This window comes from Rhineura floridana, chromosome 2 (genome assembly GCF_030035675.1).
Source record: "Rhineura floridana isolate rRhiFlo1 chromosome 2, rRhiFlo1.hap2, whole genome shotgun sequence".
NCBI classification, from domain to species: domain Eukaryota; kingdom Metazoa; phylum Chordata; class Lepidosauria; order Squamata; family Rhineuridae; genus Rhineura; species Rhineura floridana.
The window spans coordinates 51,712,919-51,740,792 of NC_084481.1; the positions used below are offsets into that span (position 1 = coordinate 51,712,919).

General features: G+C 43.4%; 1 protein-coding gene across 3 annotated transcripts in view; it reads left to right on the forward strand.

Moving 5' to 3' along the window:
- The window catches only part of IFIH1 (interferon induced with helicase C domain 1), a 38,717-nt gene that overhangs the window by 2,908 nt on the left and 7,935 nt on the right, over nucleotides 1-27,874 (forward strand). The window contains exons 3-12 of one of the 3 annotated variants that reach the window (XM_061608632.1): nucleotides 927-1,094; nucleotides 6,382-6,465; nucleotides 13,141-13,364; nucleotides 14,157-14,364; nucleotides 19,794-20,011; nucleotides 22,126-22,242; nucleotides 24,080-24,203; nucleotides 24,313-24,543; nucleotides 25,906-26,162; nucleotides 27,634-27,783. In XM_061608632.1, the coding sequence (XP_061464616.1) occupies nucleotides 927-1,094; nucleotides 6,382-6,465; nucleotides 13,141-13,364; nucleotides 14,157-14,364; nucleotides 19,794-20,011; nucleotides 22,126-22,242; nucleotides 24,080-24,203; nucleotides 24,313-24,543; nucleotides 25,906-26,162; nucleotides 27,634-27,783 (1,781 nt within the window). The remainder of the gene's footprint in view (nucleotides 1-926; nucleotides 1,095-6,381; nucleotides 6,466-13,140; nucleotides 13,365-14,156; nucleotides 14,365-19,793; nucleotides 20,012-22,125; nucleotides 22,243-24,079; nucleotides 24,204-24,312; nucleotides 24,544-25,905; nucleotides 26,163-27,633; nucleotides 27,784-27,874) is intronic. The other 2 variants (XM_061608633.1, XM_061608634.1) reach the window with 2 other exon arrangements.

A 27,874-nucleotide genomic window follows, 5' to 3' on the forward strand; every position in this document is an offset into this window, starting at 1 on the left:
GAGCCCCTCCCATTTTTCAGTTTTTGCCCCAGGCCTTCACATCTCTAGTCATAAGATGTAGAGAGCATTTTCACCCAAAGAGGAATGAATAGTCTACCACCATTACAATTCTGTCTATTTAACCTGATTTTAAAAAAGTTGTATCCTAATTTTCCCCTAACTGGGCAAATAGCAGCTTCAAGGGAGTAGGATTCTTAGCAGGATAATGATGCAGGAGCAAGGGTTAACTTCTGGTACATACCCATACACTGGGTTATGCACCTGAGTTGTTTGTAGCTTATCTTTAGTTTATTTGGTCCATTGTTCCTCTCCCCTTTTGCATTAAAGGTAAAGGTGTCCCCGCACTTATAGTGCGAGTCATTTCCGACTCTTAGGGTGACGTCTTGCAACATTTACTAGGCAGACCGTATATATAGGGTGGGCCTTTTTTTACCCCCCAGCATATGCCGGATACCCTTTTGCATTAAGTGTAATTATTGAGATGTATCTTTAACAAAATTAATTAAAGTGTACTTTTGTTTTTTTAAAAAAGGGTTTATTTCTCCTCCCACAAGACCATGGTCCAAATCCACATTGGGGCTCCAGTGACTGCTTTTAAAAAAAGGAATTGAAGATCTTGTCACAGATTTTCAACACCTCCTCTAATTAAATTAACATTTGAGTTTAAAGCTGATGTTGGTCTATCTTATGGTTTGTCAGTGTGTCCCTGCACTATCTTTTGCTCGCCTACATATGGCGGCTGACATCTGATTAAAATGGGAAAAAACTCTCTAGGTTGTATTCAACTAAGTCCTACTCAGAGTAGACTCATTGAAATTAATGAACTTCGGTTAGTCATGTCTGTTAAATTAAATAGGTCTACTCTGAATAGATCTAGTACCCTTTTTCTTACTGGGTTGTAACTCAGTTGGGTATTGTACGAACAGAACACTACAACTATGGAATTTCTGCATCTGCAGATGAGATGGGCACTGAAGAACATCCTGCTTTGAAAACTGTGGAGGATCTGAAGCAGGCTACTGAGTCAGAGGGCAACGTGGCTGGGGAGGATAATGCCTCAGATGAATCAACTGGAGAGGCCTCAACAATTTCAGGTACTCTGTCAGCTGGTACTTTTTTTTCTTTTGCAAAATGATTTGTTTATTAAATTTTGTACATTGCCTTGTAATAGAGGTCTGAAAGTGGTTTGCAAACACATTAAAATATATTAAAACAACAAAGGGCAGTGAAAAGCAGTGATACATTTAGTAAAACAAACACACAACAACAAAGCAACTATCTGAAAAATGAGATCCACAGCATACATTTAAAGCACTCTTATGCCACTTTAACAGTCATGGAGACTCCTGGGAACTGTAATTCATTAAGGGTGCTGGGGATTGTAGGTCTGTGAGGTTACCACCCTGGAGGGGAGGGGGAGCCATGAATGTTACTGTGTGGAGTGCTTCTGTTCAGCGTTTCAGTCATGCTCTCCTCCTCCATTGTGTTAACCCCCTCCCCCCAATAGTCAGTCAGCATTCCATGTCCCATGAGCACACTCTGTTCTCATTAGGCTGTTCCCCACCCAGTAGGGTTTTTTAACCCATTTTTTATTTTTTTTCCAACTTTGGGGTTCCTCCAAGCCTGCTGGTACTTCCTATTTGTGCATTTTGGCTAAATAAGCAATAATGTTTGTAGCCTGAACATTGGAAATAGAGGGAATGAAATGGCAAGGCCTGCTTTGCAGTAGCCATATGAAGGCAGAAGACTGTGTGGCACAGGAAGCTCCTATCTTCAAAAATGATTCATTCTGATGAAATATACTATGTATACAGCACTTTTAAGATTTCAGAGTGCTTTGCATTTATTATTATTATTATTATTTTGAATCCATACAATAACCCTGTAAAGTAGGTCAGCAGTATTAACTCCATATTGCAGATACAGAGCTAAGAGAGTTTGGTTGCCTATGGCCATGAAGTGAGCTAATGGCAGATTTGAACTGTTGGCTTCCTTGATACAGTGCCTTGCAAAAGTAGTCAGATCCCAGACCAATGCTCTCATATGACTGAATTACAAATGGTACATTGTAATTTCGTTCTGTGTGATACTTTATTTTGAAACACAAACTCAAAATCAATTATTGTAAGGCAACACTGGTTTTCTGTTGGGAAATGTTTGTAAGAAACATAAAAAACTGTATTTAGCTCAGTTGCTTAGCCAATAATAGGCATTGTTGTCAATTGAAAATAATGGTGTATTTCAGCATGTGGGTGACTTGATTTGCTTCCTCTGTTAGATTTATCAAGAGAGGTTCACCTCCCTTTAAGTCAGTGGTGAGAGCCATGTGGCCCTCCAGATGTTATTGGACTCCCAACTCCCATCAATCAGTCTCAGCCAGTATGGCCAATAGCCAGGGTCGATGGAGTTACAGTCCAGCAACATCTGGAGGGCCACACGTCACCCACCCCGGTGTAAGGTTACTACAAGTGTTTTGAACACCTACCTAATTCAGTATACAAGGTTATGGAATGTATACGGGGTGGGTGGGGAGATGTAGGGGTTTTTTTGCCACCAGAGGGAGCACTTAGCAGTGAAATAAACACAGTTCTGTAAATTAGAGCTGGAAGAGGTGCCTTGCGTGTTGCCTTCCCCGCTTCCTGAGTGCTGGAAAACCTCTCTGGAAGGAGACTTCCTGTGCCTTTAGTAATAATGTACTTTATCCCAATTTATAAGTTGAACAGATAGAGAACAAGCACCCAGTGTTGGTAGTTTTAATACCATGGCAGTCAGTCTTGCTGCCTAGTATCTTAGAAGAGGGGGTTTGCTAACCCTCAGTTCTGGAGCTGGTCTGAGCCCCTCAGTCAATTTTTCCCACCAATGTCAAGAAAAAGTGGCAGAAGTGTGTGTGGGAGGGGGGGGACGCAAGGCAATATCCCACTACTTTATTCCATTAGCACAAGGATTTCTGCTTGTGCAGTGGAACTTTCTCTCCTCTCCTCCCACACCTTTGCCAAATCTGCTCCAGAGGGTTAGGGGAAACTCCTACAACAGATTTGAGAGGGGGAAATCGTTACATTGCAGAAGCAGAAATCCTTGTGCTGACCAAACAAGAGAGACTTAGCTCTACCTTGGATTCCACCCACAGTGCTGGGGTGGTGGGACCTAATTGCCCCCTCCCTAGTCATGTGATCAATCTTTTGATGAGCAGAGAGGGAGTGATAACTCCCATCCTCAGCTGGCATGTATGCATCAGCTGGGGAGGGTGGATTGTACGCCTGCATGTGTGTCTCCCTATATATGTCCCTGTGTGTTTGCATGAGAGTGTGTGGTAGCTGCATCCACTCTTGGCCACACCCAGCTGCTGGCATGCGATCCCCAGGGGGAGCAAGGAACCTTAGGTTCTGGGCCCAAATGCAGTCCGCAAGACCTCTCTATCAAACCCTCTAGACTCTCCGCAGGCCACACCCCCTCCCATAGGCCACACTCTCTTTGTATGCTTTTGCTGGGATGGAATGTACCTTTGAACTATGCTGGTACCAATTGCTTGACTGGAGAGAGGATGCAGAGATGTGCAATGGGGCTGTAGAAATCTCCGAGCATTACCAGGATGTAATGGAGTCCATGGAACAAAGGCAAGAAGAGTCACATCAATTGGTCCACCCACTGTTTGCCTCTGGCCCCACCTATTATTTTCATGCAACCCTTAGGGGACTGCCCAAGAAGGAATGTGGTCCTTGAGCTGGAAAGCATTTGCCACCCCTTCCCTAAAGTTCATGGTACATTGGAGCTCTCTGCACGTATCCAGAGTGACTCCTTATTCCCTTTTTTCAGGGGGCGTATTCCTACGGGAGAGAATGAATGGATCTCAGCTTAATGTGCCAGAATTTTCACCCCATCTTGATGACAACCCTACCCCACCTGGGTTAGAAGTCAAAATCTTCTATTTGAATGAGAACATTGGCTTCATGCTTGCTCTCAATTTAAATGGAGTCTGTTCTCTTGTAAGCTTATTGTGGACCAGAAGGTGGCACTCTTACTAGTTCATGTTAAGAAAGTGTGGTTGCTTTACAGCACAATTCTTTGCATGTTTATTCAGAGGCAAGTCTTACTGCGTCATATGGTGCTTACTCCCTAGTAAATGTGCTGCAGATTGCAATATTAGCTAAATATTTTCTTAATACTGGCTAATATGATTGGAACAGTTCATGGAGCCTCATACAGCCAAAATGATCAAGGGGATGGAATGATTACAGGATTTGGAGCTTTTTAGTTTAAAGAAAAGGCAATTCAGAGGTGACATGATAGAAGTGTATAAAATTATGCATGGCATGAAGAGAGTGGATAGAGAGAAGTTTTTGTTCCTCTCTCATAACACTAGAACTCATGGATGTTCGATGAAGTGGTGATGTTGGAAGATTCAGGACACAAGGAAGTACTTCTTCATGCAGCACTTTCCTCTTTCAACAAACCTTTTAAGTTGAGACCTATGCCAGTCTGCATCTGTGTCAGAATTGTTTGATGTGTTTTTTAATAATGTTTTAACCCTTTTTTAGGTTGTTTTTTAAATGTTTTTAATGCTGTTTTGTTTTAATTGTATTTTAAGATATGTTTTTATGATGTTTTAAAGTTTTTTGGTGCTTTGTTTGCCACCCTGGGCTCCTGCTGGGAGGAAGGGCGGGGGATACAAATTAAATAAATAATAAATAGTTAAGCTATGGAATTCGCTCCCACAAGAGGAAGTTATGGCCACCAACGTGGATGGCTTTAAAAGGGGAGTATACATGTTTATGGAGAATAAGGCTTTCAGTGGCTCATAGCCATGACGGCTGTGCTCTGCTTCCATAAGCAGACGTAGTATGCTTCCAAATACCAGTTGCTGGAAAAACTAAAGGAGGGGAGTGTTATGCCCTAAGCCACCCTGCAGGTGCCAGGTGCATGTTTAGGACCCAATTCCCCATCCTGGATAATTGATCCTGACCAACCAATCCCCCTTGCCAAGGCTGTGCAAATCAACACCAACCCAGCAAAGTAGGAGATAGGCTGCCACCACCCCTCAATCTGAACAACCACTCTGAGTCAGGGGAAACCCAGAGCCCAGATAAAATTCTGCCAGGGATTTCTAAGGACAAGAGCCTGACAGGCACTCCTCGTCCAGCAGCCCCAAGCAAAGCCAAAACACGGTAGTTTGTGGTCAGTGGCCAAGGTACCAGGTTTAGAGCCAAACTTGCCCTCCAGCAATGAACACACATGGGTAAATAAGAAGTAGCTTTACTGAATAAAATATAAGTGTACAATTAATAGTAGCAAAACAGTTCCTTAAAACCTACGCCCGAACAGGGGTTTAGGTAAAACATATAAGAGAGTTCAGACACAACCAAAATAACAAAACTAACTGGCCTATTCTACTTACTTGAAGACATAGTTGTTTGTAAATCTCACCTCTCCCCAAAGAGGCATAAGTTGGATAGTGAAGGCAGTGGAACCCCACTCAGGTATCACCAGCCTAGATGGAACCCAGGGGAACAAAGGCTATAGGTTTCACCCCCTATACTTAAAGAAAAAGCCCTAGCAACAGTTCACAGTAATTTAGCCAATTGGGGGGCTTTCTAATGAGGTAATGCTTCCTGAAGCTCCTTCAGTGTTCATGCCTAACAGCCCCCTCCTTCCCCCTTGATCTCAACTCTTCTCAGGCCTACTTGACCTTGAATACCAGGCTCCCAGCAGATAACAGAGATAGCCAGGTGCTGCTTTTCAAGCCTCTTAATTAACTGCAGCTGAGAAACAAAACTTAAAAGTTTTCCACTCCCACAGAGGCCCATCTCCTCCCAAGATGAAATCCCCACAATTCTCTGCATCGGAGCAATGTTACATTAACCATTCTGAACCATGCTACAATTTCATGACAGGGAGTGTGTTCTTTGCACTCAGATCCTGCTTGTGGGCTTCCCATGGGCATCTGGTTGGCTGTTGTGAGAAAAGGACTAGATGAGCCATTGGCCTGATCCAGCAGGCTGTTCTCATGTTCTTATGACTTTGGACCTGTACACAGTAGACCTTGATCATGTGGGGAGGTCCATATGTTTAATTCTAGTTACTTTTTTCAAGAAAGCATCCCAAGTACCAAAAATTAAGAGCTGATGATGCTAACACAGCAAGTACAAAGAAAATGCAAGCATTTGAACACTTGAAAAATCTCAGATTTGCTTCAGCTGAATTCACCTAAGAGATAGCTTCTGCATGACTTGTGTGAACAGGGCATTCCTTTCTCTAGATGCGTTGCAGAAAATAAGATCAGGGGAGAGAAGTCCTATTCTGGCACATCAGAATGCAAAGCACATTAACCTATACTAACTATATCACAAAATATTTAGACCTACACTTATATATTGTGTCTGCCAGAATCTGATGTCAGTCTGCTGGAAGCAAGCGTCAGCGATGCGAGTGAGAGCTTTGGGCAGAGCAGCCTTGTCAGCGGTGACTCGGGTATGACTTCCTTCATTGTGCTCTAGTACACATAAAATAAGAGCAAGGAACGTGTGTTGGCTGGATGTGTTGTAGCAGGAGGTGCCTGACCAAATAGTACTAGTATCAAAGGAACATACTGCTCTCTCTGTAAATATAGATTGCTGTTTGTTTTGCTACTGAATACTATCAACTGTAATCGAGGCTGAAATACTAAGCGCATTTACTAGGGAGAAAGCTCCACTCAGCTCTTTGGGACTTATGTAAAACTATGTAGGATTGTACTATAAATTGTGCTAATTGCTTGGACATCCATCATGTATAGCTTCCAGTCTCTTCCTGCCAAGCTGTCTGCTTCAAATCATCCAGAGCTGTTTTCTGGGCCACCACAATCACACTATATAGCAGCCTTTGCCAACCTGGTGCCCTTCAGATGTTTTGGGCTACAACTCCTATCAGCCCCAACCAGCACAGCCATGTTGGCTGAGGCTGATGGGAGTTATAGTCCAAAACACCTGGAGGTTACCTGCTTGGTGAAGGCTGCTATACAATTTCTGCCTCCCATCTCATTTCTGTTGTTGTTGCTGCTCACTATGATGCCTTTTTTCCTGCCTTCTCCTTGTCCTGTCTGCTGGATTTAGGTGGAGCCATTCCATGTATTTCATTCACTCCACGGATTGTTCCCCTCCCCCTGCGTCGAGTTTCCCACGTACCCTTCCAATCGAGTCGTTCAGTCACCATGTTCCAATCGTTTTGTTCGTGTGAATGATAGGGAGGTTTATATAGCACAGGGATGGGGGACATGTATGGCTCTCCAGGTGTTGCTGGACTCCAGTTCTCATCAGCCCCAGACAATGTGGCCAATGGCCAGGGAGGATGGGAGTTGTAGTCCAACAATAGCAGGTGGGCTACAAGTTCCCCATCCTTGGTACAGAGATACAAAAGGGAAGTGACAGCAGAGGAGAGGCTTCAGCAAAGCGAAGAGCCAGTGAAGCTACACGGGTTCCAAGACAGGAGCTCCAGATCCAGTTGCTCCTGCTGGCTGCTTCTGCTTCTCCACTGCCACTGCCTGCTACCCCCTCGGGCCCTGGGTGAGTAGACAACTGAGTGTTGTACAGTTACCTTCCTTGCCTCTGTAGGCAGCCAACTGTTATCTGAAGCTGGGTCAGGGAAAGACACTATGTGATGGCAATGAGTGGTATTCGTTACCTGATACCCTCAGGATAGATGGGAAGCTCACTTGGTCCCTGCGGCAGGTGCAACTTACAAGCCACATCGTTGTATGCTGTCTAGGCAGGGACCATGCCACTCCTCCGTGTTCAGTATAGTGCCTGTGTAGCCTTGTGGGCAAAATATAGGAGGAGTATAGAATTGGTTGAGGATCAGAGAAAGGGTGTGAATTCTGTTTCTCCACCTGGCCCCGACATGAAAAGTAGTAGTCCAAACGCTATTTTTGTCCTTTCCCTGTAGTTTAGGAAACAGGGATCCTAAGCGGACAGTCTTCTTCCACTCAGCACTGTTTTGTACAAAAAAGGAAGGATGGCACTCTCCCATTGGCCAGAAGCCCAGCAGCTGATGGCAGCTTGTTCGCTCTTCCCAGTAAGGAGTCCATCGCAATTGCCAGCTGCTCTGTGGGTTGCTTTCAAAAGGTACTTGTTACCTAGAGGATGTTTACAGCATCCTTTGAGGAAAGCTGTAATTTGGGCAGCAGGGTGCGCATGTTCTACTCTCCCATTTCAAAATGTACAACTAAATATTTGTGTGTGCCACCCAGAGCCTTGGAGGCAGACAGGATGCAACTATAAGTAAATAAAACAGCACACACCATCCTCATATTCACTGAGACTCTTGGGATCCCTCAAGTCCCTGAATGGATTAATACAAGTAATAGTCTTGTTTGTTCTGCGCCCACTCCCATCGACAACTCGGGGCACTTTTTACGAACAATAAAATACTTGTCACGTGAGACAAAGTCATGTAAGTGATATTAAACCAAATGTCTTTAATGGGAAGAGGGTAAGAGCAGTGCAATTCTATACAGGTTTGCTCAAGAATAAGCCCCTTTGATTTCAGTGGGAATAGATCCTAGGTAAGTGTGTATAACACCTGTCCCCAACCTTGGCCCCTCAAGGTCTTTTGGACTTCGGTCACATCCACACTATACATTTAAAACACATGGCTTGCCCCAAAGAATACTGGGAACTACAGTTTGTTAAGAGTGCTTGGAAATTGTAGCTCTGTGAGGGGTGAACAAGAGCTCCCAGGACTCAAACCATGTGCTTTAAATGTATGGTGTGGATGTGACCTAGGATTCCCATCAGCCCCAGTCAGAGCATTGCCTGTGGTTAGGGATGAGAGTACAAAACACTTGGAGGGCCCTAGGTTGGGAGAGGCTGGTGTATAGGACTGCAGCTGACTGTGTAACCAACATTGGTTCCTCAAAAGCATATAGAAAGCAAATGAAACATTGCAGGCATTAAGGGTAAAAAGAGGGAAATAATAACAAATATCTGGAAGAAGCAAGTTCTACACACAGGGACCCACCATTGCAAAGAGATGAGCTGCCATTTAAGGAACAATCACTAGGGTGTCAAGACCACAGAAAATTTCCGAGATTTTGGGAGCAGGTCTTGCATATACTCTGGGCCTTTAAAATCCAACAGTGTAGTCTTCAGCTGTAGAGCAGGGAAGGGAACCTGTGGCCCTGCAATGGTTCTTGGACTCCAAGACCCATCAACGCTGGCCAGCATGGTCAAGTATGGTGGGAGTTGTCTTCAACAGGTTCCCCCCCCCCGGTGCTCTGGAGATCCAGTGCACTATAGTGTTTAGGCTGTGGGGTTTAGACCAGGAAGACATGGGTTCCATTTTCCACAGCTATGAAACTCACTTGGGCCAGTCACTCTCTTAGACTAATTACCTCACAGGGTTGTTGTGATGATAAACAGAGGGCATGATGTCTGGGGCACAATTATGGTGTCACGGAACCCAGCCTGATGCCCTCCGGATGTTGTGGACTATAACTCCCATCATCCCTGACAGAAGCTGATGTGAACTGAAGTCTCAACATCTGGAGAGCACCAGGTTGAGGAAGGTTTTCGTTGCCCATGCCAGTAAATTCTAGGACTGCTTCTCACCACAAAGGGGCAACCCCAGCAAACGTAGCAGCTGAGTGATGCTTTTGCTAGGGGAAATAGCCAGGACCACACAGAGAAGGAGGAGCTGCCAGACCAGGCACATGGCCAGCTCCAGAGTTAAGAGTGACTAAGAGGAAGACTCTCCAGGGGAAAGGATTCAAATCCCACTTCTGGACCAATGACAGTGCTGATAACACCACATACAGCATAGTTCTGTGAGGAAGACAAACTTTTTATGATAGAGGGAAGAGGGCCACATGAACAAGGCCCCACAGTATGCCCCTTTCCAATGACCAGAGACAGAATTGGGAGTTCTAAAGGGTAAGGAACTAGGTGACAGTGACTCCCTTCTCTGCCTTGAGGCTTGCCTTGTCCGCACCCCAGGCTTTTTTTCTGCAGAAAGTTGTGGTTATATAACTGCTTTGAAGCTTTCTTTGGTGTTAGTTTCCCATTGCTCAGATAAAGTACACACTTCCACTTGGAGAGTTTTCCATTAGCAATCCTTATCCAAGCCTCACTGAGTTCTGTTATCTTAGTTGGCTTTCGGTGGAATTGCGCATACAAAAAGACGTGACACTTCCTTTACACCACTTACAAATATAACATAGTAGTTTTCCATACAATTGGTCAATAAAGATGATATCTTTTTCCAAACATCATAGGATACCGTTTGATTTTTTTCTTCCTTTACAATCCATTTATTTTCCCCTCTCTACAGTTAGCATAATGTTGTAATTTTTGACAATAGACTTTTTGTGCTTTTATATAGCGTCTTAAAATACAGTTGTCTCTGTTTATTTCATTCCCACCATCCCCTTAATTTTTCCAGAGTAAAACATCTTATATGGAGATACAGAAAATAATCCTGGCTCCTTATTTATTTCCTACAAACCATATTATTGTTGTTTTATTAAATTATGTACTACTTAGTACCCAGATGGCTTCTAAGTAGTTTACAAAACATAAAAAGCAATTGTATAACACTGTCCTCATTGGAGGCCCTTCTCTGTGTGCCCCATCCGAGAGATGTGTGGAGGGTGGTCACGTGAGAACATTGGTAGCCCTCCATCTGTAGAATTCTGTCCTCAGGCTAAGACCTTTCTGTTTACCCAGGCAATGTTGCCTCCTACATTGATGCTCATCTTTAAGTGGGATGACTAGGATCTGATCCTTATTCTCAGATTGCTGGATGAGCATTTTAAGGATTTTGTATTGCCATAATTTTTTTTCTGGTTTAAATTGTTTTTTATGTATTATTTTTGTCATGGAATATTTTCCAAAATAGACTTTCATATGCCATTGCTTTCCACTCCTCTGTCTTTCCTGTTTCTTAACCCACAATATAGCTTGAACATATGCTCCTCTTTCTGTTCTAAGGCCATCCATAGAACTTTTTCAGAATCTAAAAACTGACAGGGTAGAGCTACTGTATAAACTTTATAGTATAGATGTATAGCAGGTATTATACCACCTTCATTTACGTTCTGTTGCAACATTTTATAAGATTTTTTCTCTCTTTTCTGGAGATGAAATTAATGATCAGGCTTTGCTTTGAAGCAACGTTAATTCCAAGCAATATGCTTCTGAATAAACTGCTGATTTGCTTGGAAAAACATTTTAGGAGTGTGGGCTAGATCCAGACTAATCAATCATACTTAAAGAAGAAACATTTGAAATCAGTGAGAATTTAACCATGATGGTATGACCTGCTCTGCTGTGAATGGAGTTTTAGCTGCCTTAATTTGTTGTTGTTTTGCTTGCAAATATTATTGCTGCTGTATCATTGTTTTAATTGTTGGACCACACTGTGGTATACATATAAATTAAGGGTGTTTAATATTTTTAAAAATAATTACATAAGCACTTAAGCATAACCAGCTCTGGTCCCATTTATTTCAATGGTCCTTTTCTGAATATGACTAAGTCCCATTCCCACCCTGTATCTTTAGACATACAGAAACTGCAAACATTTATGGGTTTATATATATATGCACCCAGCTTCCCTTCCCTGCCTATATATGAGTTTGGTCCCTTCCCCATAACTCTTTGTTGTAAACTGAAATAGGTTTTGGCTAGACAGCCTCTGTTCTCTTGTACTGTTCCATTCCTGTACTTGAGGCCAAATGTACAGTACTGCAGCAGAATTACAGTATATGTGTCTACTCAGAAGTAAGTCTCACTAAATTAAGTGGGACTTACTCCCAGGTAAGTGTGTATAGCAGTGATAGTGAGCCTCTAGCCTGTGGATCTAATTAGACTCACCAGGCCTTTGAAGTTTGCCTGTGAGGTCTTTTTGAGCAAACTGCCCACCTGTCAGTCACCTGACATCATATGACGCCAGAAGCAGAGATTCCTCATCTCCAGTCTAAGTGGAAAGATTGGAGATAAGGGATCTCTTACCTCTGTTTAGCGCTGAGCACCACACTACTAAGATCAGAGGTGATTCTTTGCTTACTTTTTAAATGTATACATCAAAGAGCAGGGAGCATTTATCTTATCTCTGATTTTAGCACTGTAGAATCACAGTGCTAAGATCAGAGATAAATCTGCTCTGTCTGCTGACTTTTAACAACAATGCCTCTGTTTACTGTTTGATAGTTACTTTATTTCCAATCTTAGAGCGTGATCCCGCTGCATTAAGATCAGGGATGAAACTCTGTCTGTTGCTTTTTAAAGAGCAAACAGAGGCTAATCTCCAATCTTAGCACTGTGAGGCGATAGCACTAAGATCAAAGATAAGTCCATGCCCACTCCTGCCTTGAAAGTTGAATAGGCTGAAACAGGTGATTGACATCAGGTGTTTCTGCCCTCTTGTCAAAAATGGTCCGCAGAGGGTGGACCAGTTATGGATGTGGCCATTGGGCTGAAAAAGCTTTCCTACCCTTGGTGCATAGGACTGTAACATTAAAGTCAGCATCTCTAGAATGAATTAGCACAAACTATGGGGAGGTGAGCCTGGCTGGGAGTCCAGAGCAGAGCTTGGAAAAGTTACTTTTTTGAACTACAACCCCCATCAGCCCAATCCAGTGGCCATGCTGGCTGGGGCTGATGGGAGTTGTAGTTTAAAAAAGTAACTTTTCCAAGCTCTGGTCCAGAGTGTGTGAGTTCAAATCCCCGCTCGTGTCTCCTGGGTGTAAGGGGCCAGCTAAAGATCACCCCCACAGTGAGTGACTCAGGGGTTACGTGCCCTGCCATCTGTGCACTTGTGGGCAAGCTGCATAGTCCCAAGGAGGACTAGCCTCAGAGGGAGGCAATGGTAAACCCCCTCTGAATACCACTTACCATTAACACCCTATTCATAGGGTCGTCATAAGTCAGAATTGACTTGATGGCAGTCCATTTTCATGATGCCCAAAGCCAACTAAAGCCCATCAACCATTCACTGTGACCTGAAGGGTGCTCACACAAAGGTGCAGTTCCAAGAAATATAAACTGGGGGGGGGCAGTTATCAAGGGTCAAACGTTATTCATGTCTGGTTTACGCCTAAATCTGAATTTTGGAAATTGTGGAAGTATTGTATAATTCTGGCAATTTCTCTTTCTTGGTTTCTGTTGCCTGCAGATGATGCTGAGGCAGGAGACACAAGAGGTTCACCTGAGCCAGTGCTGAATCTCAGAGACTACCAAATGGAGGTAGCAAGACCAGCCCTGGAAGGGAAGAATATTATCCTGTGCCTCCCTACAGGCAGTGGCAAAACCCGAGTGGCTGTTTACATTGCCAAAGACCACTTGGATAAGAAAAGAGAAGCAAAAGAACATGCGAAAGTCATAGTACTTGTCAACAAGGTATGCTCTCCAAGGAAGGGTTCTCAAACTGTGTTCCATGAACCCGTCAGTGGTGCGAGCTCCATTCAGGAGGGCCTCAAAACGGTTGCAAATCAGTCAAGAGTATCTGTACCTGGCTCTGTACTTGATTTGTTTTTTCTGTCAGTCGAGATTGAGGTCATTTTTGAGGTATCTGCACAAATCGTTGAGAATGCGTTGCAAAATGTAGACAATGATGAAGAAGTCAGGTTAAAAGGCACGTATTGTGGGTGACTGGATGCCTCTTGGTGGCTCTGAGGCCCAAGTGCTTGTTTGCATGTCCCTAAAAGCATGCTCAAACAAACTAGACTAAGGCCCTAGTCTAGGGCCAGTGATTTTCATAATATTATGCTGGTGCTGTCTACTAATCTTTCCCTGAAACATTACCAGTTTCAAGACTACGCTTGTAAAATTAAAGTTATGTAGAGCAAATAATAATTGATTTTTATTAACTGGTCCACTGACACCCCCAGTAATTGTCAAGTGGTCCTGAGAGTTACAGGATAGTTTTGAGAATCACTATGCCATCCCTTTATGTGAGTCATAGAAACACAGAACTGTAGGATGGCAGGTATTTTAGTTCTGAAAAGGCAGAATTGTTTATACAGAAAGGGAGAGTGATTGATATTAGCTGGTGTAAGTTTACATTGACTTTGGTGTAAGCTGCTAACCTGTTCTGGATGGTATTGTGTAGATAACAAATTTGCAGAGAGCTTAAATGAAGCCCCTTATCATGATATGGGTTTCATTTTAGCCTCATCTCTCTTTCTCCAGGTACCATTGGTGGAACAGCATTTCCAGAAAGAATTTCACCCCTACCTGAAGCATTGGTACCGAGTCACTAAGCTGAGTGGTGTGTCTCTGCTGAAAATTTCCTTCCCAGAAGTTGTCAGAAATTTCGATGTAATTATCTGCACAGCACAAATCCTTGAGAATGCGTTGCAAAATGCAGACCATGATGAAGAAGGAGTCCAGTTAAACGGTATGTATCGCAGGTGACTGGATGCCTCTCTGAGACCCATATGCTTTGTTTGCTGTCTCTAAAAGCATGCCTGAGGCATCTGCTTTTATGCTGGAAGAACAACAGTATCTTGGCCTCAGAGTGGGACATGCTTCTTACAGCATACTTTCAGCAGGACCTAGGATTTTGCTGTAAGTCTCTCAGGGCCAAACTACACATACTACTGACTTTCCCCCCCTCCCAACCAGTGGTTGCTGTTTACCCCCAAAGCTGCAGCTTGCCACAAGCAACCAGTGCAGGTGGGAAGGAGATTTTCAGAAGGACACTAGGGTCCTAAGGCAAATCAGAGGTATGTGTGGTTTGGACCTGAGAGATTTACTACACAATCTTAACCATGTCTTTTCAGAGGTAAGTCCTATTGAATTTAATGGGGATTACTCCCAGGTAAGTGAGGTTACGATTAAGTGTATTCTGAAAAGTGGACGCATGTAGTTAGCATTTGGGGTCCATACTTATGGGTAGGAATTTTTGTTTTATTTATTTTTTAAACTTGAACTCACTAGTAATGCAAACGCTGAGCATTGACATATTCCATGTTTGGATAGTAAACCATGGAAGATAATTTTCTCATACCCAAAATTTCAATGTGGAAAGCATCTGATCTTTCTTTACCAGTTGGTCCATGCAAGCTTATTCCATAATACATTTGTTGTGATGCCATAAAGACCCAGTTCTGTTATGACAATTTTGAATGTGTATTCTGAGATGCACATATTTCAGCCAACTGTACTCTCCTTCCAACAAAAAACTATATGGATAGTTTTGTGCAGGTTTGTGTGCACAGAAGGCTTGATCAATTCCTACTAAATTGGTCCAAAATGTAGCGGCCAGATCCATTTAGATTATGTACAACCCATTTTTTAAAACAGCTGCACTGGTTGCCAGTTTGTTTCCAGGCCGAATTCAGGGTGCACACATTAATGTTTAAAACCCTAAATGATGTAGGCCATAAATATTGGAAAAGCTATCTCCATCCCTACCAACCTTCTCTGATGTTACTTTTGATTTGCCTTAGGGCCCCAGTGTCCTTCTGAAAATATTAAGACGTGCAGAGGGGGTTCCTCTGGTAGTTTTGCCACCCTCAGAAATGCAGGGAATGGCAACCCGTAAATTGTGCAACTCCCTCATCATAGGGGTGCTCCTAGCATTTTCACTGTACAGCTTTCACTGTATGCTGAAGTCACATATCTTTACCCTGGCCTTTGACAGTTTATTTTATTTATTTAGTATTTTATTTATATCCCGCCCTTCCTCCCAGCAGGAGCCAAGGGCAGCAAACAAAAGCACTAAAAACACTTAAAAACATCATAAAAACAGACTTTAAAATACATTAAAACAAAACATCTTTAAAAACATTTTGTAAAAAGCTTTCAAGACATCTTTAAAAAAAGGTTAAAAACATACTGTTTTTTAAAAAGCATATTTAAAAACATTAAAAAGCAATTCCAACACAGACGCAGACTGCGATAAGGTCTCAACTTAAAAGGCTTGTTGAAAGGGGAAGGCCTTCAACTGGTGCCAAAAGATAACAGAGATGGTGCCTGTCTAATATTTAAGGAAAGGGAATTCCAAAGGGTAGGTGCCATCACACTAAAGGTCCGTTTCTTATGTTGTGCAGAACGGACCTCCTGATAAGATGGTATCTGCAGGAGGCCCTCGCCTGCAGAGCATAATGATCGACTGGGTATATAAAGGGTAAGATAATCTTTTAGGTGTCCTGGTCCCAAACTGTACAAGGCTTTGTACACCAAGACTTGAACCTTGAACCTTGGGCTCCTGCTGGGAGGAAGGGCGGGATACAAATTAAATAATAAATAAAATAAATAAATAAACTTGGCCTGGTAGCAAATGGGCAGCCAGTGCAATTCTTTCAGCACCGGAGTGACATGTTGGTGATACCCTGCCCAGTGAGCAGTCTCGCCGCCACATTTTGCACCAGCTGCAGCTTCCGGACCAACCTCAAGGCCAGCAACCCCACATAGAGCACATTACAGTAATCGAGCCTAGAGGTTACCAGTGCGTGGACAACAGTGGACAGGCTATCCCAGTCCAGGAATGGCCCCAGCTGTCTTACCAGCCAAAGATAGTAAAAGGCAGTCCTAGCCACTGAGGTCACCTGGCCTCTAGCGACAAAGACGGATCCAAGAGCTCCCCCAGACTATGAACCTGCTCTTCCAGAGGGAGTACAACCCCATCCAGAGCAGGCAACTGACCAATTATCTGAACTCTGGAACCACCAACCCACAGCACCTCCATCTTGCTAGGATTCAGAGTCAGTTTATTGGCCCTCATCCAGCCTGCCACTGAGTCCAGGCAGCGGTCCAGGGCTTGCACGGCCTCTCCCGATTCAGACGTTACAGAGAAATAGAGCTGGGTATCATCAGCATACTGCTGACACCTCGCCCCAATTCTCTGATGACTGCTCCCAAGGGCTTCATATAGATGGGGGACAAGATGGTTCCTGCGGCACCCCACAGCACAACTGCCAGGGGGCCGAAAGACAATCACCCAATGCTGTTCTCTGCAAACTACCTTGGAGATACGATCAAAACCACTCCAACAGTTAAGATGCTTAGTGTTCTAGGACCTGCCTCTTTTACTGAATTTATACCATTTGGTTCCATTTGGAATGGTTTTACCTGGTTTAGAATTGTAATGGCTTTATCTCCTTTTAGAATTGTATACAGTAGGGCCCCTCTTTTCGGCGCCCCGCTTTTCAGCGTTCCATTAATATGGCGCCAGCAGGGTGATCAGCTGGAGGGGCGGGCTGGAGCTTCCAGCACTCCAGCTGATCGTGCTGGAGGAGGGGAAAGCTGATCTTATCCTCGGGGGCGGTCAGACTCGCACACTCCAGCTGATCGCGCCCGAGGAGGGGAAGATCAGCTGTAGCTCGCTATAGCCGATCTTCTCTTCTGGCGTGATCAGACTCCCGCTTGAGCTGATCGGAGGAGGGTAAGATCAGCTGTAGCATGCTACAGCTGATCTTATCCTCCTTGAGGGCGGTCAGAGTCGCGCACTCCAGCTGATCGCACCCGAGGAGGGGAAGATCAGCTGTAGCTCGCTACAGCCGATCTTCTCTTTTGGCGCGATCAGACTCCTGCTCGAGCTGATCGCGCCCGAAGAGGGGAAGATCAGCTGTAGCTCGCTATAGCCGATCTTCTCTTCTGGCGTGATCAGACTCCCGCTTGAGCTGATCGGAGGAGGGTAAGATCAGCTGTAGCATGCTACAGCTGATCTTATCCTCCTTGAGGGCGGTCAGAGTCGCGCACTCCAGCTGATCGCACCCGAGGAGGGGAAGATCAGCTGTAGCTCGCTACAGCCGATCTTCTCTTCTGGCGCGATCAGACTCCTGCTCGAGCTGATCGCGCCCGAAGAGGGGAAGATCAGCTGTAGCTCGCTATAGCCGATCTTCTCTTCTGGCACGATCAGACTCCTGATCGCGCCCGAGGAGGGGAAGATCAGCTGTAGCATGCTACAGCTGATCTTACCCTTCTCCGGGGCAGTCAGACTCGTCCACTCCAGCTGATCACGCCCGAAGAGGCGAAGATCAGCTGTAGCTCGCTACAGCCAATCTTCTGGCGCGATCAGACTCCCGCTGGAGCTGATCGCACCTGAGGAGGGAAAGATCTGATCAGATCTCCTCCTCTGGTGCGATCAGCGGGTTAGGTTCCAGACCCCCGTGCTACAGCTGACCCGCTTTCCAGTGGTTTTTGCTTTCCGGCAGGGGTCTGGAACCTTACCTGCCATATGAGTGGGACCCTACTGTATTATTCACTAATAGGCAAAAAAACCTTGCGGTTTAAGAACGTAAGTATAGTCAACAGATATTTCTGTCAAACTTTAACAAGCAGGGAAATTGGGCAGCTACAGTGAATGCACCAGGGGAGCAGGAGACTTGCCCTCCTCTCTGAGATATTGTACTGCCCTACAAATTTGTAAAAACGCAAACACAATTTGGGTTGGTCTTTCACAGAGCAGTCCGCTTCCTGTGTAGCTTGGAAGAATTGGGTAACGTGCCTCTGAGCATATGGTGAGTGGTGGAGAGGGAAGGAGGAAGGGAGGGGGGAGAATTGGAAGGGAAGGGCGAAGGAAGGGGAAGGAGTAAAAGGAGATGATTGTAGGGAGGAGGAGGGGAGGGCAGGTTTGATAATTTGCACGCTTATTCAGTTCAGTGGGATTTACTCCCGTACAATCATGCTTAAGATAGGTAAAACTGACCATGGGGGAGGGGATTGGATGGCAGAGTGGGAGGGAGGGGCAAGATGGAGGGGATAGGAGGGGGGAGGGCAGGTTTGATCATTTGCATGTTTTTTGAGTTCAGTTGGATTTACTCCTGTGCAATGATGCTTATGATAGGTGAAAATGACCTGGGGGAGGGGGGAGGAGGAGAGCACGGAGAGGAGGGTGAGGGGAAGAGATCAGATGGGTGGGTGCTGGGCAGAGGGGAAGCCCCTTTCCTTTCCAAAAGGAAAACATTGTGAACAGTATCATTCTTTTTCAGCGTTTCTCCCACACGTGTAGTCTCCCATCTAAATTTAAATCAAAGCTGTCCCTGATCACATCCCCACCAGGCCTTTATTTCACTGTAGACAGTCATGGCTTCCCCCAAAGAATCCTGGGAAGTGTAGTTAGTGAAGGGTGCTGAGAGTTGCTAGGAGATGCCCTGTTCCCCTCACAGACCTTTAATCAGAGTGGCTGACTGTTGAACCACTCTGGCCACTGGAGCTCTGTCAGTGGAATAGGAGTCTCCTCTCAGCCCTCTTCACAAACTACACTTCCCAGGATTCTTTGGGGAAAGCCATGGCTGTCTAAAGTGAAATAAAGGTCTGGCATGGGTGTAGCCCCCTGACTAGCCAAGCAGCTGTGAATCTGGCTTTTAGAACACTGACGGTTGTTACTGAGCATGCCTGGCTTTAGCATTGAATTCAATGCTAAATTTCTTAATTAAAAACCAGGTAGGCATTTTTTTAACTTTTAAACTGCAGAAGATGAAGGTCAGAGTATGGGGCAGGTTTTTTAATGAATTTCAACAGATTATGAGAACTCTGACAGAAAAAAGTCCAAAAGGGCTCTGGTGTTTTTTCCTGTCTTTTTATACTTGGAACTCGGGATTGTCTCTGACTGTTTTGTGTTTTGCCATGAAAATTTGGAGGGTTGTTAAGCAAGTATTTCTGAGTTCAGGACTATAAGTTTTGTAAGGTTTTGTTTTGAAATGAGCTTATGGGAAGGGGGGTATTTTCACTTCAATATTGCAGAATGCGAAAAATCCGTGCTGGCTATAGTATACAGCCACTCTCCTGGCTGTGTAATATTGTTGTAACCCACCCTGGAACGTTATGGTTAAGAGCAGATAAGAAATCTTACTGATTTAATAAATAAATGTTTTCCAGTGTTCTCCCTGATCATCATTGATGAATGCCATCACACTCAGAAGGAAGCGGTCTATAACAATATCATGCGCCGTTACTTAAAAGAAAAGAGGGAGAACGAGAAGCGAAGCAAAGAGGGCAAACCACAGACTGTTCAGCCTCAGATTCTGGGACTGACAGCATCACCTGGTGTGGGAGGTGCAAAAAACCTTGCCAAGGCTGAAGAACATATTCTGAAAGTAAGTTACTGCTGAATAATGAGAGGTTGCAAATGTTGGACTGGACTCATTTTTATTATTTAGCATTAAATATTTTCATATATTTAAAAAATCTTAGAACTAAGGAATAAGGCCCCATCTTCACTATACATTTAACACAGTATTGTATCACTTAAAACAGTCATGGCTTCCCCCAGAGAATCTTGGGAACTATAGTTTGTTATGGGTGCTGAGAGGCGTTAGGAGACCCCTATTCCTTTCACAGTGCTACAGTTCTCAGAGTTTCCTGGAAAGAGAATTGATTATTAAACCACTCTGGGAAGTGTAGCTGTGTGAGGGGAATAAGGGTCTCCTAACACCTCTCAGCACCCTTAACAAACTACAGTTCCCAGGATTCTTTGGGGGAAGCACAGTGCTATAATACTCCTTTAAATGTATAGCGAAGATGGAGCCTAAGTCAGAATTTTTTTATTATTTTATTATTTATTAGATTTATATCCCGCCCTTTCTCCCAGTAGGAGCCCAGGGTGGAAATAATTACATTCATTTAAGAGCAGTAAAGTGGGATAGAAATACACATTACATTTGTGCTGGGTTGCAGTGTGCCAGGGTGTAAGGCCTAGGGACCCATGGGTAGGGTTGCCAGGTTCCTGGCCTGAGACTGATCCTGTATCTTTAGAAGAGAAAGTCAGCCAAGTGCAGCTGTTCTTGCAACACTGTGATGGGCAAAACCACAAGGTGGAATTCTCCCTCCCCCCTGCGCAACTTTTAAAGATACAGAAGACCTCTTCTTCCAGGGATACTTCAGTTAACTCATGGGAAAACTACATGTCCCATGGGCCATCAGGACAACAAAGAGGGAGAAAGGCAAGGGGGGAAATCTCCCCCTTCTCCCTATGTGCCATGACTCCTGCTAGTGCCACTGCTGGTCAGGTGAAAACGTCTAAAAAGAGACCGTGTAGGGGGCTGGCAGCAAGGGCTTTAAGGTACCAGTAGGCATATGTTTTTCTGGATTGGCTCAGAACAAGATCCTGATTATTTGTGAAGGAAGGAATCTGATCATTTCTGAATGAATCTGAGGTGAGTGCCCATCTCTGGGAAACACAGCCTGATAATGTCGCAAATGAGGCAAGCAGCAATACAGATTTTGAGGAGAGAAGTTGGCAGGAGGGATGCCTTTTTCAGTGGTCATTCTGTGTCATACATAATATATCATCCCTCCCTTTGATAAAAACCATCAGTCTCCCCTGTGTTCTGAAAGCATAGTAGGAGTTTAATAAGTGGTCTAGGAGAATATCACTTGCTAGATGTGTGAAATGGAATTTGAGGAGGTGGGAGGTGTACTATGCAATCAACTTTTAAACCAAAAAAAATGGTAAGATAGGATTTTTGGGCACTACGTGTGTCCCAGTATAAAATGCAGTCAGATTTCATATTCTGCACAGATTTTCACTTTTTTTTAAGCACAGTGTCATGAGACACAAGGGCTTGGATCCAGAGCTCCTGCCAGAAGTAAGGTGTTTGTGAAGGGTGATTCTTCCCCTGTGCCCCAAGAAAATCTGCTCTGGAGGGTTGGGAGACTCTCCGGAACACAAGCTGGGGTGCGTGTGTGCAGTGGGAATCAGTGACAGCCTCCTCTGGATTGCATTCCCTTCTACAAACAGAATTAGCTCTTCTCTTTGTGGAAGGTCAGCTCTGGATTCAACCAACTATGTTTTGTTGAATTTGTCATGTTTTTATAGTGTGTGTTTTTTTAAAAAAAATAAAACCCAATAACATTAATTTTCCTGTTTGCAAAGGCAGAGAAGGGAGGAAGAGAAAACAATCATTTAAAGCAAGCAAGCTTTTGGCAGCCAGAAATCTGTATTGTGGGTTGGGCAAAATGTTGTTACTAAAGCACAAACACTTTACTTCTGGCAGGAGCTCTGGATCCAAGCCCTTGTCTTATGACACTGTGCTAAGAAAAAAAGAAAGCACATTTATTCATGGTTTGGCACTCTTATTAATCATCTGGGGTAATGAAAGCTTAGTTAGAAAATATGTGTTAAGATTAATTTCATGGGGAGAAACATTACACTTTAGGCAGCGTTACATACAAAATACATGTGTTGTCTGTAATAATCTTCTGCCTCCAGATATGTGCCAATCTTGATGCACATGAGATTATGACAGTTCAAGAACATGCCATTGAGCTGAAGCACCAGGTGAAAGAACCCTATAAGAAGTTTGTGATTGCAGATGGCAAGGGAAAGGTATGGATTTGGCTTGTTGATTTATTTCTTGCTTTGACTGCTTGCTTCCTTTTTTTTCTTTCTTTTTGCTAACATCAGAAAGAAAGTTTTAAATATAATATATATTATGGGTGTGCACTGACCATAAGATTTGGTTGGACTGCCATCTGGTGCTTCGGAAAGCAGCCCACCTTGATTCATGACACTTTGGGGGGAGGATTCTGTCCAAGTGTGCTTCATTCCCCTCATTCACTATTGGGAAATAAAAAAGTGGCTATTTTTTCCTTTTGTCAGAATTGGATGAAATTTGCAGGCACATCAGCCTCTCCAGAATAGATAAATCCTGCCAGATTACAGTCAAACAGGTCCAGGGGTTTTTGTGCTGGGCATCTCTAAAATGTGTGAAACCCCATCCTTGCCCATAACCATCTGTAACTTTTTTTAAAAATTCAGCTAGAATTGGATGAAATTTGAAAACTAAGTCATCCTTTCTGAAGGCATGAATCCTGCCATATCTCAGAGGGATAGCTGTAATTTTTTCCTGCAAGGCCAGCCATTACAATTTTAAAGAGAGTAAGAAAAGAGTCACTTAACCTCCCCAAGTCTTCCTGCACCTACTTTGCTGCTGCCAGCATGCCATAGGCCTTGGAGAGGAGTGGGACACTGATTATGGCAAGGTGAACTTTTTATTCCTTATGAATAGCCAAACAGTGTCATTTGTCCACAAGAGTGGCCTGATATATAGGATTCTTCTAATGTACTTCTGTGGAACATCTCACACATGTTGGATGGTGGGAGCATTGTACCCTCAGTAAAATAACCAACAACAAAGTAAAACAAAATTAGTGCAAGTATGTGTCCATGGGCCCCACAGCAACAAATGCAAGTATGTATCTATGGGCCACCCAAAACCATCTGGGGGCTCTCTGTCACCTGAAGTTTGCGTCCTTGCCTATCATGGAAGTAAGATTTTCTTTCAATTGGAGGTTTCCATCTGCTTAAAATATGTATGCTATATATAGGTGTGTGTATATGAAAGACTTCACTTTTTCGAGACTGTTATTTTTAAATGTGCAAAGAGTTTCACACACGGCAATCTGCCTTCTGCTCTTTCCATGCAAGTACCCAGCAAACACAAACTCCCTGTTGTCAATTCTGTGCACACCCAAGGGCAGAGTAACTCCCTCCATTGGGACCTGTGGTGCTTGAAGTTTAATAGAAAGAGTAGAAGGACTAGTAACCCTCTCCCTCCTCACTCCCTTTGGTTACCATCTGCATTATACAGAGGCAAATGTTGTTGGATTTCCAACTCCTGCCAGCCACAGCTAGGGTAGCCAGAGATTATGGGGTTTGTAATAAAAAAAAACATCTGGAGGGCATTGTGTTGGTTATCCGTGCTCTACCTTTTAAATGGGGAAGAAATGAAACTTCATTCAGTCAAAGAATGACTTTATAAGCTTGATTTTAATATTTTCCTGGAGGTCCTTGAGAAGCAAATGAGATATGGGAGTCAATAGTACCTCATCCTCACCACCGCAAACTGATCTGTCAGTAATGTTGCCAGAGATGACACTTTTCTCTGCACCTCTGTTGCATCCAAGCTGGCAACCTGGGAGCATTTTTCATTGGCTGCATAAGCATAATCTATCATTGTTGTTAATTGGCATGTTGTGAAGTAATTGAGCTATTTTGTTCATTTCTAGGGGAGCATGTAAAAAAAGTTATTTTTAGCAACTTTCTCTAGATGATGTGAAACCAAAGGAATTTGTATCCCTTGTTGATGATGTTGACAGAATATCCCTCCCCTCTTTAATGAATGCCCATGTTTTTAATGAATGCCCATGTTTTTCATTTTTAGGATCCATTTAGAGAGAAACTCATCAACATAATGACAGAGATCCAGATCTATTGCGAATTCAACCCAAATGCTGAGTTTGGATCTCAGACCTATGAACAGTGGGTAATTCAAGAGGAGAAGAAAGGTAACACTTTATTTTTAAGTACTTGTAATGTTTTGCCATGTTGGCTGTCCAGGACTTTCCCAGACATCTGTCTTTTAGTTTGGTGAATGTATTTTTCCCCCCTGCTTAGCTGCCAAAGAAGAGCATCGCAAGCAACGGGTCTGTGCAGAGCATTTGAAGAAATATAATGATGCCTTGCTAATTAATGACACCATCCGAATGACTGATGCGTACAACCATCTCAAAACCTTTTATAAGGAAGAGAAGAATAAGAAGATGGCAGTGAATGAAGACGATGAGGATAAGCCGGTAGCATCAAACCCCAATGAAACAGATACATTTCTTATAAATTTATTTTATGGTAAGCATGAGACATTTGGCAAGTTGTCTTATACTTTTCCACAACCTATATGCAAATAAGAACCACAATCTGGATGTTCTGCACAGTTGCGTCAGCAGGGGGTGCTCATAAATAAGTGGCTTGAAGATTTTGACTAACAATGAATGACACAGTGATGACCTCAGAAGGTTACAAATGTATCTGTGGAACTCCTTTTCTCTAGCCTCATCAGTTACTTTGTCCTGCCCTTCACTTACACCAGAGATGGGGAGCCAGTGGCCTTCCAGATGTTGTCAGATCACAGATCCCATCGGCTCCAGCTAGCATGGCTGACAGTCAGGGATGGAGGGAGTTGTAGTCCCAACAACATCTGAGCAGTAGCAGTCAGGTCCTTATCTGATCTCCCATCTCTGCCCAGTCACTGGAGTCACTGTATCATACCAGGAGAGGAAGGGGTGCACTGGCGGGAACACTGGAGGGGCTTCACCAGTGCAGTGGGTTTGCACTATGCCATCTTCACCACTGCTTCCCCCCCCCCCAGTCCTCCCAGGAAGCCACAATGTTGCTGCCTGCCCCACTGGCTTCTGCTTCTCTGGAGGGCCAGAGATTTTCCATCCCTCGCTTACACAGTAAGGGAAAAATTAGTTAGAAAGCATCCTTAATGTACACAATGCACAAAACCAGCAGTTTGCAACTTTCCATTGTTACAATGGAAAAGCCATTGAAACCTTTCACAAAGGTCTCATTACTCATTTTATGCATTTTGAAAGTATTATTACTTATTTGTTGAACGTGTATGCCACCTTTCTGTCAAATGGTGCTCAAGTGGCAAGCATTAAGTATTGTGAGCTTGCTTATTTTATCCCCAACCCTAAAAGTTGTGTGTGCGTGTGCGCCATGAACTTTTCACAACAAACACCCAGGCCTATAGCTGAGAACCTAGAGTACATTCTTGTCTGCCAGTTGTGTGCATTTTTGTTGTTGTTGCAATTCAATACACACTTACCTAGAAGTCAGTCCAGTTGAACTCAGTGGGGTTTACTTCTGAGTAGTCATCCATGGGATTGTGCCATTAGTCTTTTACTTGACTGCTCACTATTATTTCTTTTTCCCTAGCCATCATTACTAAATATCTGTACCATTGTTTCTGTGATGTAACTTACCTAGTGTGATCCTATACTAAATGTCGATATTTACTATGTTTTAAATCACATGTAGCCAACCTGGTGCCCTTTAAATGTGGTTGGACCCAAACTCGCATCAGCTCCAGCAAACATGGCCAATCATGAGGGATGATGGGAGATGTAGTCCGACAATATCTGGAGGACCACAGGTTAGGTTCATTGGTGATACTCTATTCATTTACATCTGTTCTTTCTAAAGCCAAAGAGAGGAAGTTGCGAGAGTTAGCCACAGAAGTACAATATGAAAATAAAAAGCTGGCCAAGTTGCGCACAACGTTAATGCAAGAATTCACAAAGACCGGTGAGCCCAGGGGAATCATTTTCACAAAGACTCGGCAAAGTGCTTTTGCTCTGTATCAGTGGATCAAAGAGAATCCCAAATTTGAAGATGTTGGAGTGAAAGCTCATTATCTTATTGGTGCTGGACACAACAGTGAGTTTAAGCCAATGACTCAGGTAAAGAACAAAGGTTAAATATATTACCAAATTTTTCTTTACCTTGCAGTTGAAAGCGAACAGATTCTTTAATAGCCTGGATTAGGAATCCTAGCCTGTTGTCATCTCTGCTATTTGATTTGGCAAGTACTTGAATAAACCCCCAGAAATACTGTAATAGATTTTTGTTAAGTGGTATTGTCAGAGAAAGTATGTAAAGATTAGCATCATATTTAATACTATATTCTAATGTAACTGGAAAGATGAAATTTATAGTTACTACAAGGATATGCTGAGCCTTTTGTTTATCATGTTCCTTCTGCCATGAACAAGCCTGAAATCTGATTTTGTTTTCTCAGTGCAAATGTTAGAGAGACTAGCACTTAGTACTATGAATAGCTTAAGAGATAAGGTATAAAAGCATAATATTGCTGAAGTATTCACTAAGATCTCAAAACTAAAATGGGGGGGATCCTTAATCAAACTAAGTTTGAGAATTAGAGTGATATTTTTAGGATTGGACAACAATCAAGTGATTGTTTTTCGGTCAAACAGAGAACAAAATTCCTTTTGGGTTTTTGCATGCTATACAAGCCCACTCAAGGTAACATGCAAAGCTCTCTCATATCATCCCTGTAAAAATTCAGTGGGAAAGCTTGGTTGTCTCTTGAAGTGGAAGGACATCCTATGAACAGTTACTCAGCCCATCGCTCTCCATCCAGGGCCTGTCCCTTCAGAGCCTTGTGATTACTTTCACAAGGTGTGTTATTTTTTCTTTTAGCAAGGTCAGTCTTCTATTTCCTCCTTTTTAAATTTGCCTTTTCTGTTTAAAAAGAAAAGCAAAGAGAAGGAATATGATAGCGTCAGGACTCAAGTAAGGCTGTCTCATGGCCCACAAAACCCTCTGGACACCTGAAAATATTTTGCCTACCCCATCATTCAGCCAAGCTGCATGGTGGAACCCCAGGTTACTTAGGTTTGGAAGCTTAGGTATCACCTTTGTCATGTAGTAATGAGTGGCTTGCAGAAGGAAACCTAAAGAAAGAGCATGCAAAGTTGTTCCTCTAACACCAAAGCATTCTAGAAAGGGGAAGGCTCTTATTGAGCACTTCTTCCAACCTTCTCAACTAGGGGGATCTGTTTAAGAGGAGATCTCTTACAAAAACTGCAAGAAACCTATAGTTTTTTTCTAGTCTCTTTGAGATAGATTTATAGTTTGGATGTCTAATTCAGAGTCTGTATAAGTGTGCTGCTTTATGTCTCCTGTGCATCCAACCCAACTGGGCTAGACCTTCCTGTCATATGAGAACCAGTTTTATCCATTCAAACTTTTCAAGGAAATTTGTGCCCAGCTATATGTTCACTGAAAATTGGGCTCCTTTGTAAGTTGATGCAGAAGCGATCTAAGCGCAACAACTTTGTACACAACCCACTAAATGCTAAGGACTTGTTTAATTGGCTGTTGAATGTATTTGACAATGTGTTTTTACAGAATGAACAGAAGGAAGTCATTGAAAAATTCCGCACTGGAAAAGTCAACTTACTTATTGCTACTACTGTGGCAGAAGAGGGCCTGGATATCCCTGAGTGTAACATAGTTATCCGCTATGGTCTTGTTACCAATGAAATAGCTATGGTGCAGGTATGCCTATTTGAATGTTTAGATCCCACCCCCTCCCGCTTCAGAGATTGTCTTAAGGCCATGTGATGCTGGAGAAATAAATTTGATTTTA